Source organism: Tinamus guttatus, unplaced genomic scaffold (genome assembly GCF_059628265.1).
Source record: "Tinamus guttatus ecotype Peru unplaced genomic scaffold, ASM5962826v1 Tinamus_guttatus_pri_ptg000451l, whole genome shotgun sequence".
Classification (NCBI taxonomy): Eukaryota; Metazoa; Chordata; class Aves; order Tinamiformes; family Tinamidae; genus Tinamus; species Tinamus guttatus.
This window is the reverse complement of record NW_028288985.1, coordinates 4,388,393-4,400,762: the sequence shown is the minus strand read 5'-3', so window position 1 is coordinate 4,400,762 and position 12,370 is coordinate 4,388,393. Positions and strand designations below refer to the sequence as shown.

At 36.2% G+C, this 12,370-nt stretch overlaps 1 protein-coding gene across 1 annotated transcript in view; it reads right to left on the bottom strand.

Moving 5' to 3' along the window:
• The window catches only part of LOC104577906 (contactin-3), a 68,575-nt gene that overhangs the window by 24,080 nt on the left and 32,125 nt on the right, over positions 1–12,370 (bottom strand). The window contains exons 4-8 of the mRNA XM_010225421.2: positions 11,493–11,696; positions 11,036–11,138; positions 9,935–10,119; positions 3,596–3,732; positions 1,200–1,329 (exon numbers count right to left, since the gene is read on the bottom strand). Of these exons, the coding sequence (XP_010223723.2) occupies positions 1,200–1,329; positions 3,596–3,732; positions 9,935–10,119; positions 11,036–11,138; positions 11,493–11,696 (759 nt within the window). The remainder of the gene's footprint in view (positions 1–1,199; positions 1,330–3,595; positions 3,733–9,934; positions 10,120–11,035; positions 11,139–11,492; positions 11,697–12,370) is intronic.

The following is a 12,370-nucleotide window of genomic DNA, read 5'->3' as shown; positions in this document are numbered from 1 at the left end:
ATTAATGATACTACTAATTATTAATGATACTACTAATTATTACTTATACGATAATTCTTAGCTTCCAACCATAATTAAAATCGTGGACTAAATAGTTAACCCAACCACCTATTCTGTTGACAATTATGCATTTCTCCATGTTATATTAAAGGAACACAGATAAACACTTAGAGCTCACAAATTTGAAAGTATGCTACCAAATAGAACATGTACATACAGTAAGAAAAGATGATTTCATTTGAACTCAAGCTCACTAAATCCAGTGAGCCTTAAGCACATGCCTAACATAGTTTTGTTGAATTTGAGTTTACATGCCTTGCTTAAGTCTTGTGAGAAGAGTCTACTTAAAACTCAAGACTTGCTGGCTTCTAAGTTTGTATCAGAATACTATGTCAGATCAAGAATGTTGGATGACACAAAACTACAAAGCAGCTCATTTTTTATGTGTTTAGTTTGAGGTGCTTGGAAGACTTCCATCGATGCTAATGCTGAACTTTGAAAGGCAACTGAATATATTAGGTGAGGCGTAGCCTGCTGATTAACCTGCAATCTTAACAATATGAAGGAAATAATTTGTGGTCCCACAACACACTGTTCCTCCAGGCTTAGTTTTGAAATCTCGCTTTCCTATATTGGAGGTAGGAAGTGCAACAGCATTTGAATGCACTGGCACTATGCACATTCACATCTAATAAGTGGTTGTTGTTTATTTTAGACTCGAGTACATATCATTTGAATGACTGACTGATAATCCCCCGTACCCTTGATGCAGAAAGGCAGCACACAAGAGCACTCTATTGCTTTTAAATGACACTTCTCTCTTGGGAATGCTGGAATCATGATGCAGGAGATCACTGCAACTGACTGATGTGTTGAGCCAGTGTTGCTTCCAGATCATATGGTTAGTTTTAATCTTCAGGCCTGTATCCAAGCCTTTGTCTCTGCTCTTTCCCTAATGAATAATTTATTTATGTTCTGTTTTAAAGCAATGAATGATTGGACTGCAAATCCGCTGGAATCAGGTGAATAATCTCTTTGGCCCTGCAGATAAAGTAATATTAGGATGACAAAAATGTTTATTTTACTGATGGTAGCTGGGTGAGTTACAAATTGTGAGATGTAATAGCAGGGAGATGAGGTGTGTGCAATGAAGGGAAAAGTTAGGTTTATGTTTCAGTAGAAAGGAAAGGTGATCTTACCTAGAACCCTGAGCTCTGCACTTGAATAGATGATACCGTGTTTGTTTTCAGCTATGCACTGGTATATGCCAGAATCTGTCAGATTTAGATTTGATATTGTAAGCGCACCATTTTCAATTTGGATCCTTCCCTGAATATTAAGAAAAATATCTTTATTGATGACATAATTCCTGTGGAGAATTTAAAATAAGTAAGAAAGATAAATATGACAGCATAAATACAATAAATGAGGCAAATATGACAACATAATTATGAAAAGGGTTCTAAAGTAAGTGATATGGTCATATAATGTTATGGCAGCACTGCTAAAGTTATGAGATTTGACAGTCTGTGGATTTGACAAGACAATCTGTGGAATCAACTTCTTAAAACTTGGCCAATTTTATAGATATTTGTAATCTGAAATACCTTTGCATTTTTCCCAAAACATGGAAGAAAACTAAGCTCTTTAAAATAGACTAAAATATACAGCTGGTGCTGGCATTTCATACTATTTAGATGGGATTTGTTAATGAGCTCTCTGTGGTACTGTGCAGAATAAATTCCAACAGATATTAAATGGAGGACAAACTTAAGTGTCTGACAGCTGACAAAGCTATCGAACAACAAGGTTCTTTTCACCTATCTTTCTCTTGGAAAACTATATAAATTAGGATAAAAAGTGACTAATTTCAAGGATACGGTGGTAGGAACTGGTGAGAAAGGACAATTGCAATCACCAAAAAAACCCTAAAAACAAAACAAAAAACCCAACAACAACAAACCAAACAAACAACCACACAGAAGCGCTTCTCCTTTGGGGAAAAGCAGAGAAATGATAGCAAACAGAAGAACAAATTATTGTCTCAAATATATCTTTCGGAGCAGAAGTGGCTAAGAAATGATCTGCACGTGGCTCATGAGGCCTAATGCAATGGTACTCCCTATTTTCTGTTTCTTCTACTTTTTTCTACTTACAGTTGGTGCCCACTGAAGGGCGACTCGGCTCTCTACTGGCCAGAGAAGACCGCCCAGCTCAGCTCCTTCCTTTGCAGGTCCCTTCCCATTTATTTGAAAGTTGCTCAGTCGGTTAGGCAAAGGACAAACAGAAAGATGAACTTGCCTCAAACTCCAGATCCTGTTTCTAGCACTACGAGCTCTCCTTACGATCTCCCTTAAAAAAGACTCATTTGTGGAGAAGGGGAGCTAAGAATAACCCCAGCTGGAGATTTTGTGAAGTCCAGCACAAAGAGAGGATACAGAAGAGCTGAGGACAACTAATCATGATATGCAGTCACAGAAGACTCCTGCTGTCTCCTCACCCTTATCTTTCAAAGAGTTAATCCTACAGATTATAGCTCTTATGCGTTTACAGTGTAAGTCACGCTTCTGCCCTTACGTCATGGCAAAAGGCTGGACATCAATGCTCTGGGCTGGAAAATGGTATGCAGAGACCAAACGAGGGAAAGTATTTTTGTGTTTACTGAAGTAAAAAAGCTTATTATCTTAGAGACTTTGTATACTACAGTAACAGTATCATTGAATCCCTGAGACGATATGTTGTACTCCCTCACTTTACCTGTCCACAAAATACTCTGAAGGGTAAGAACCGTTTCTCGTTGTCTAGACCACACTCTTCATAACTATTTACTGAATTCACTTGAGCATTTTTTTTCTTCTTCAACTGTGGGTGCCAACACCAAGCATAATGCAGTCTTATCAGTGTGGACCAAAGGTAAAATTTCTTCCTGTTTTCACTAGTGCCTCTATGGTTATATACCTGATAATTGGAGCTAGACCATTTCTCCAACGCAGAAAAGACAACTAAAATTGATATGGGTATCAGATACTTTTCTGAGTTACAGATCTGCAAGACCAAGCATCTTATCTTCAAAGCATATAACCTCTTTTCCCTATCAGCAAAGTATTACTTTCTATTACACTAATAACATTAAATCACATACCTACAAATACAACATTAAAGCAAATAGCAGTATAGCATGTATTTACTTTTCATTCTTTGCCTCAAGTAACAGTGACCTATGACTTCTTAGGATCTTTTGCCTTTTCTTCGCAAAGCTTAAAAACGCTTGCTTAAATCTCTAACAAAAATTATCATAACAAAAGTTCTCTATCACATTTTTAATATGTACCTTTTATTAATTCTATTAAATTCTTTCTTCATTCTTTCATTACATACTTAATTTTACATTTTTATCACTGCTTTTACACCTCCCTTAGGCAAGATATTTCTGTAAAACATAATTTGTGTTCGTGTTTGTAGTACTGCAGCCTTTCAAATTTCTATTCAGATGTTCTTGAGAAAAAACACATTTCTCTGGACTAATTACACAGATTGCCATAGGAAGGACAGTTAGCTTTTACACATCATCGTGTTTTTCAAGAAAGAGCATTACCTCTGTTGACAGCTGGTCTCCATTCTTCAACCACCTATACGATGGTTTGGGCTTCCCACTTGCTTTGCAATCCCAGTACAAGGTGTCCTCTACGGCAGCTTCAATATCTTTTATAATCTGAACCCAGTGAGGCTTTGCTGCAAGTGAAAAACATAACAGCACATTATTGTTCCAAATGAAAATCAACGGATTAATTTGCAAAGGACTAATTGGTCAGTACACAGACTGATTTATACAAACAGGGAGTCTCACTGGTTTTGGTCCAAGTTAGCTAAAGAAATTATCCACTTTCCTTCTTATACATTTTTATTAGAGTAGTAAAACAAAAGAAAATGGAGGTTACGGATCACTGAATCTGAACTAGTGAAACCAATACTAAAATCACTGATGGTTAAACAGTAGAGCTTTGAAATTGATGCAAGAGAAAAAAATAGCAATATCTGACTTAAATAATTAATGTAACTGAATCATCAAACCAATACTGAAAAAAATCCTTTAAGTACTAGAAAACACCCAACCCTAATGATATGTCAGTCTTAGGCCTAAATACTGCTTATATTGCTCTTTCATTACATACATACTTTACAAGAATTCCTTCCAGATCAACAGCAAAACTCTGAAAGCTTCTAATTTATGCCCTAGATCTAGGGGCCAAAAATTTGTTTTGCATATGTCTTTACTGTAAAACTACACTAAGTGAAACTATTTGTAGGCATCATTTTCACTCATTATTTCTGGTACTGTTAAGATTGCTAATGCTACAGACTGGTGCTCAGCACACCAATTGCCAACTGTTTATCTTACTTTCAATGTAAACTGTGCAGATTATACTAAGGTCTATGCTGTTGCTTTTGTTCCCTTATTGGAACCTAAAAATTAATGAGGTACACAAGATGTAGACCATGCTGTGCAGATGTATGTTTAGAAGGAAGTTTTCTTTCAGCAAGGCTTTGGCTCCTAAAGAGAAAGCTTTAGCTTCTAAAACAGAAAGATCTTTGAAATACTATCCTTTATTTGCTTAAATAGAGGTCCTAACACTTTCATATAAAATACCTAAAAATATACATATAAAAAAATACAAAACTCTAGTGATGCAGGCAAGATCATTATTTTATGGATGACTGTTGAAAACACAGGAGGTCAGATAAGTTCCTATTGAACTTCCTACTGCAGTGGTGTTATACCAGCAATTAATTCAGACCAGGGAAATTAATGACTTGCCTTTGGACACAAGAGAAGTCTGCAATGCAGAGAGAGCTAAACCTTTTCCAATGCCATAGGCACAGGACCATCACACCAGCATTTGGATGGGGATTGGTATTAATTTTGTTAAAAAGATTCATTCTCTTCAAGCACATAAATTCTCTCTCCCTATTATGTACTGCAAAGCAGTAACAAACATCACATTACATATAGCAATATACTTTTATGATAACAAAGATTAACGCTATATATGTACATAAATATTCATAAATTCTCAGATTTGACTCCTCTACAGAAGAATCACCTACATTATAGTTAATCAGATATTAACTTAAGTTGCTTTGAAATTCAACTAGTCTTTACAGTGAAACTTTGTTATTCCTTTTGTTTTCAATGTCCTTGCCCTAGAAGGGTTAATACTTCTCACTGATTTGGGGAGGAGATGCTTTTCATTGCCTGCTTATCCCCAAAAAAACAGGATAACTTCATCTTTGTGTCAGACATATATTTTCTTCTTGGATAATAATACTGGTTAACTCTACAATACTAACATTGGTATACTTAAGTTTCCAGAAGGGTCCTTGCTTTATTTCACATTGCTATGTGGACTGTTTGTCCTACATGTGTCAAGGGGAGGAAAGCTCAAGGCTACACGTTAGCATGTGTCCTACACTATTACACAAAGTGCAGGAAAAATAGCTCACTTGCCAAATATTTATATAACAAGCAACAATTCTTGAATTATTGATAAATATATACATGAGCAATATTTCACATGTGCTGCCTATCTCCAGTCAAACCCAGGTTAAAGAGAGCCTTCTTTCAAGTTCAACCTTTATTCAATTTCATCAGAATCTGCACTGTAAATTTTCATTTTCAGTCTCTTCGCGTCATGCAGTCTTCAGCACTGGGCTCCCTAAAGCAGCTGTGGGAGCAAGACCGACACTCAAAGCAGAAATACAGAGAACAGAGCCTGTGAAGACACAAGGTGTGATGTTACACTTGTGGCTTCTTAAGCAATGCCCCAGAGTTGTGATGCAGCCTTCCCCTTCCTCTTGAGGGAGCTCTCCCCTCCTCTCTCACATCTTCCCCCCGCCCCCCCCCCCCTTTTTTTTTTTTTAATTACCAAGGAATCAGCAGAAAGAACAATAGCTTTTTCATGCCCCACACCTAAAGGCCTTACTAAATGTCTGAAAAAGGCATTTCAAATTCTTTAGGAAGACACAATCCAACCTACTCTTTCAAAATTGAAATGACAGTGGGACACTTCCACCTGCCAGTATACTCTCAAATAGCACCTTGGCAAAGCTAAAGACCTTCACATTGTAGAAGGTGGGAAAAGTGCAGAGAGAAGGTCATGCAGATTTACATACCTTCGCAAAAGACAAGCACTTTTAAAGGTGCTCTGCCTACCTCAACCACTCTGAAGGTGCAGCTACTTTCCTCAGGAGCTCCAGTTGATATTAGGTCAAAAAATTTTACCTGTTTAGAACACCTAGTTTCATTCAGGAGGGCAACACACCATATCTGTGCTCCCAAAGGAAGACTGCAATGATTAATTTTACAGCCTTGTTCTTTTATTGAATGACCATGCTGGCTTGAGTACATTATAGAAATCTTGCTAAGCAGACATTCTTTCCTCCTTAGTCAAGGAACACATAAGCAGTAACAGTTTCATTGAGATTAAAAAGTGCACAGGGATCAGGACCATGCTAGGAACTTATAGTCTGTGAAAATTATACAGATTCTCAGGAACCTTCTTCACAATACTCATGAAAATTTCATATGAGGTTCCCTTAGGGCAACAAACCAAGGGGTAGCCGATTTAAAATATTTTAGCCTTTAGTCTCTTAGCTAACTTAAAGCTAGTGCTTTTATTTTGCTTCTCTTTTTGCCTAATATACCCTAATATATTTCTCCTAACGGTTATGGTCCATATGCAAGAAGTGATATAGCCATGTAATTAATGCCTTTTTTTTTTTTTTTTTTGGAGGTGGGGAGGCAGGGGAGAAGACTATGATCATCTTTCTCTTATAGAGAGAACAAGCAGATCTCCCTCCAGGAAACAAGTTATTTTATTATTTTATTGCACTTTGTGGTATCTCTTACCCTATACAAGGAAAAAAGACCATCTCTGAAAATAAGAGTTTTAAGAACATCTTTCTTCTGTGATTTGGTGCAAGTGAGTTGCAACAAGTGGTTCTGTGGAAGCTGTGAAGTTGTTCGAAGCCAAAGCTGAAAAAGCAGTGAGAAACTGCCGAGATCCAATTTGCAAATAATTCACATTTACCTTGCAGTCCCCTCCTCAGGTACACATATTAACAGGAATTTTTATATCCTAGTTCCTTGGTGGTCTGAAACTCCAATTTAAAAAAAAAAAAAAAAAAAAAAAAAAAAAACTTTTTTTAAAATTCTGTAATTCACAGGAATACTGTAAATGAAATGCAGAACTTCACAACAGCAACTCTTCTCCAGAAGCTGAGCTCTGCCAAAGAGTATGGAGGACTGCCATGCCCACTGCTTAGAGGCAGAAGGCTACAGAAAGATCATCCGGGAAGTCTTTAATTGAGGATTTTTATTTTGAAATTTGCTCTCTGAAAGCTGGGCTGGAAATCTCTTTTGAAAATACTTTCTGATGGTAGTGGTCGGTCACCTCGGTCTATGGGCAATAGATCAGAGGCCAAAGGAAGTTACTGTAGTTTATTGGAAAACAGTTATGAAACAAGCAGGAAATTCTTCAGATTTTTTGTGAAGTTTTGTAAAAACAGAAATTGTCACCCTCATTTTTCTAGGCAATATTTCCCTGAAAAAATATGACTTTCACAGTGATGAGATTAGCCTATTTCTGTGACTTAAAAGATTAAATATTTTTTTTCTGAAAAAACAAGTTGCCTTAAGGAAGTATCTGAACCTAATTGCAAAAGTCCCTGGAAATTATCTAACTTCCATACAAAAATAATCCAAAGGTAATTTTTATAGTGGTAGGGAGAGTTCTAGTACACAAGAAAGATAAACTGTTTTAGTAGCAGGACAATTAAGTTATTGGACAGCACTGATATTTAAACTTCATGTTAAACTCAGCAACTCCATAATATTTACATATTCATATTTTGTAACTCCATGACATCTCCATGAACAAGATAGAGTCAGGTTATCAGATGAAATATGCAAACAGTGAGGCTGTTCCACATTCATGAGTTATTTCAGTACAATTTTAATGGTACATTATTATGGAAACATTACTATCTTATGCACAAAAATTTATATAAAAGCTGTTTATTACTGGGGTGTTGAATTTTCGCAGAAGAGCAAGTCTGCTCCCATATGTTCCTGCATGACTTAGATAAGTGAACAAGAGTGGCTGCTATTACACGTAAGTTACAAGCAATTGCCTTTGCTGGCTGACTTCAACCATCAACGTGCTGGGCAGCCTGTAGCACTCCAGTGCTATCACACACCAACATCACTGAGGGAAAGGCAAACAGCAGCAGATCTTGTTCTCCCTGATAACGTTTTTTTTGACTTCAGCACTCTTAAGCAAGAGTTCCATTCAATTAATACTAATTAAAAGTGTATTTTCTTCAATTATACTTTAAATAAATAGCTTTAAATACCTCTACCATGTTAACAGTTATTTAACTCCATCTTAAATTACAAAAACGTCACTGTTTTCTCTCATTTTTCAATGCTCCCAAAAGAATTCATGGAATCTCTTTTCTATTATCTGTTTATGGAAGGGATAACAGTGATGACAAAATGAATATACTTCTAGTGAAGGCAAATTATTTATATATGCAGATTTTAGATTAAAATCAAAACTTAGATGATCTTGTCCTATTTTTAGTGTATTCTGAAATACACTGAAGAAAAAAGTGGCATTAAACAAATGTTGGAACCCTGGAGAGGCCAACAAACTGCTCATTGATGTTGGCCTATTCTTGATGTAGTCTTTCAGGAGAAAAAAGGGAAGATTCATAATATTTCTAAGAGAATATTAAAGAACCTAGAATATCTTAGAATATTCGTTCTAATAATCAGCTTCAACTATGAGAAATATACTTTAAACCCCATAATGCTATTAGAAAAAATAAATACATTTTACTTTTTACATGTGAAGTTACTGAAATGAATTCTAAACCGAACATATAAGCTGTCTTGAAATAATGATTATGGTAAGAGTTGAGCACATATGACAGTTTTTGGACATCTGGAGGAAAGGGAAGAAATATAGTTTTCCTTCTTATTCATAAAATCTGTGGTTTCTTAAATTGAAAACTGCACTGACTAAAACCTATATTGTAGGGTCCTGCATGTTCTAGTAAATAACAGCTTCCAATAAAAAAAACAAACAATATTTGTAGAAAGTTGTACAACAGCAGGTTTTTGTACTACTTTGTAAAAATCCTTGCTCAAATATACCTATGTGGAAGAAAAAGTCCCATACATTTCAAGGAACAGTCTTTAAATTGACACACTTTAAATTGTCATTTGCCTAAGGTAAATCCTATTTGCTGAAATTTGCTTTAACAATAACTGTCAGTTACTGCTTCGTCGCAAATCACTGCAGCTTTAAAAGACCACAAATATGCTTTTCTTTTATTCAAATCACTCCACAGCCTTAAATGCACAAGAGACTTGTTCTCCAGCTATTAAATTTTGCATTTCTTCATTTCCTACATTGGATTATATTCACTTATTTATTTACTCATTTAAAAATAGAATTTGCCAATGTAAAAGAAAAGGCTTCATAATATGTATGAATCATCCAAAAACAAAATGAAGTTTGTATTTCCTAAAAATGTGATATTAATATGTGACATTACAGCCCTAAAATTAATCTAAATGACTAGAAACCTAAAGTTTCATTTGTGCAAAAATAAAAAGTTGACATCAGGGACAAGCAAGCACTTTCCACACTACTCTCAGCTACCCTTTGGAACATGGATATTTCTCAGAAGTCCTTGCTCTGTCTGACACTAGCCCAGTGCAGAAGTTTTCTTCCTCTGCAAACAGTTATGACGCCATGAGCTTTAAGCCCCAACCTTTTGATTGCCATAGCAGAAGCTGTACACCTAGAACAAACCCATGGGAATAATTTCATGGGTAAGGGAGGGACAAAGTGGGGTGGCTTCCTACCGTAATAGGTGAGACGGCCTCTTGCGATATTTTTTCCTCTTGAGTTTTCAGTAATACATTCATATAGTCCAGCATCCTCCTGCTGGAAATTCGGAATTTCGATCATGCCATTGGATTTCCTTAGCTTTATTTTACGTGGAAATGGCAGACCATCAGTTCTTCTCCAGTTAATCTGAGGCACAGGGCTAAAAATAAGAGAAAAGAAAAAACTCAAAGTGACAAAAGGCTTGTGAAGTGGATACGTACTCTATATTACACATGGTGATATAGTACAGTAACTGATTTGCATATAAATAGATTCTGCTTCACATACTATTACTTATGGTTCCAAACTTTCATGAATATCCATGTGACTGTCCACTGACTGTAAAATTTTCTGTAAATCAGCACTGGCCTCCCCTGTAGACAAGTGATTTACCATTGACTTTAATGGAAGGAGACACAAGCAAAGTCTTTTGAGATTTCCATCCTTGAACACCCATTCTCTGTCTGATTTTAAAACTTCACTCACCTAGCCAGGCAACAGAAGCAATGGCATATATTTAAGTTATCAAGCTGGCACCTAAAAGTTTGAGTACCTAACAAAACTGTCTGCAAATAAATCATAAAGTGGTTAGTAAATACATTTACAGAAACAAAAGGCATTTTTTGAGCATTGTGAAACACCAAATAGATCAGTTTTGCATGAAATATCATTCAGAAGATGGATGCTTTTTTACTTTTATTTCAAATATACAAAAACAATAATATTATGAAATCATCAGGTATAGTTATCATTTAAATTTAGACAAAATTCTGAGCGACTTCAAGAATATGTCACTGTTCACAGAGAAAACAGAGGAAGGTCAGTACATTTGCAAAATTGAATTGGTCTTATTCCACATAATTTGAAATTAAAAGTAAATTCCTGTGTTTTAAACAATTAAAGTGATCTAAGACTGCCACCTTACTGTTATTATTTGGTTATTACCAAGGCAATAAGCATGACAGTCAAAATATGGACTTTAGAAAACTGCAAAGGTTGTTAGAACTCTGCCTCTGTTGTGTGGATAAACCTCGGGCTGCTTAAACTCTGCAGTTCCAGTGAGGATGGGAACTTACTTTCCTAGTGCAAAGCATTCGAGCTTCACAGTCGAACCTTTAGCTGCAGGAAGCGTCTCAGGAAACTGAACTTCTATTTTGGGTTCATATTCTCCCATCACACCTGAATGACAAAATTGAAAAAAAGAAAAAAAAAAATCTGTTTTTCAAAGTTATGCTTTTCTCTTTGAAACAGAGATCACATTCAATTTAAAAAACAAAGGCTGTTTTAGCATGGTGTTTGGAAAAACAAGCATAGGGAGCTTCCAATTAAATTGTTGTCATATCTACAAGAGGAAAAGGGGTAAGAAACACAAAACAGTTTATTTTCTTACAAGTAATTGCTATTCTGAGAAGGCATGAAAGTTGCAATTTAAACAGACAAAAATGTTCACCAGAAACTAGAGCTATACCCTACTAGTATACTATTTTTTTTTTTATTCACAGTATAAAAAAAAAAAATTATACGAAGTCATACCATCCGTGCGGAGCACTAGAGGAGTTGGGGAACCAAGAACTTGGCTGTTAGTCACTGTGCTGGTAACAACACAGGTGTAGTTTCCTACATCTGATGGTTCAACCTTGGCTATGTAGAGGTGACCAGTCTCCTGAGACACAAATCGCCGACTGTCCTCTTGTACAAATGATGGATATTCATTGAAGATCCAAGCAAATGACAATTCTAACCAGTATTAAAAGAAAAGAAACAAGAGAGTTAGATGAGGGTTTTGAGGTTTTCTTCTTCAAAGAAGAGTGGCAAACAAAGAGGACCGGACAGCCCAAAAACAGGGGAGAAAAAAGAAAAAGATGCTGGAAATAAGACAAAAGAAGACAAAGTATCTTCACACCAAAGCCATGGCTCCTCCATTAGAGGAGGAAAAAAAGTTATTTTATACAAAAACAACTTTTCTGCTTCACCCAAATATTTTAAAGAAGTAATACGCATAGAAAGATCAGATAACAAAAATGAAACCAGATTTTCTTGAAATGGAATCTACTATACAGCTCAGATTTTGAACACTGGAGCAAGTGTTCAAGTGCTCTCAGAGCACTGGAACAGGCTGCCCAGAGAGGTTGTGGAGTCTCCTTCTCTGGAGATCTTCAAAACCCGCTTGGATGCAGTCCTGTGCCACGTGCTTTAGGTGTCCCTGCGTATGCAGGGGGGTTGGACTAGATGATCTCTAGAGGTCCCTTCCAACCCTAAGCATTCTATGATTCTATGATTCTATGAACACCTAGAAGCGGCAGAGTTCTGTGCAAATGAAAGGAATGCCAAAAAAGAGTAATCACCTGGCTGAGGCAGCACACAGCAAAACTACATTTCTCATAAAAATTAGATCTTTTTGCATGAAATGC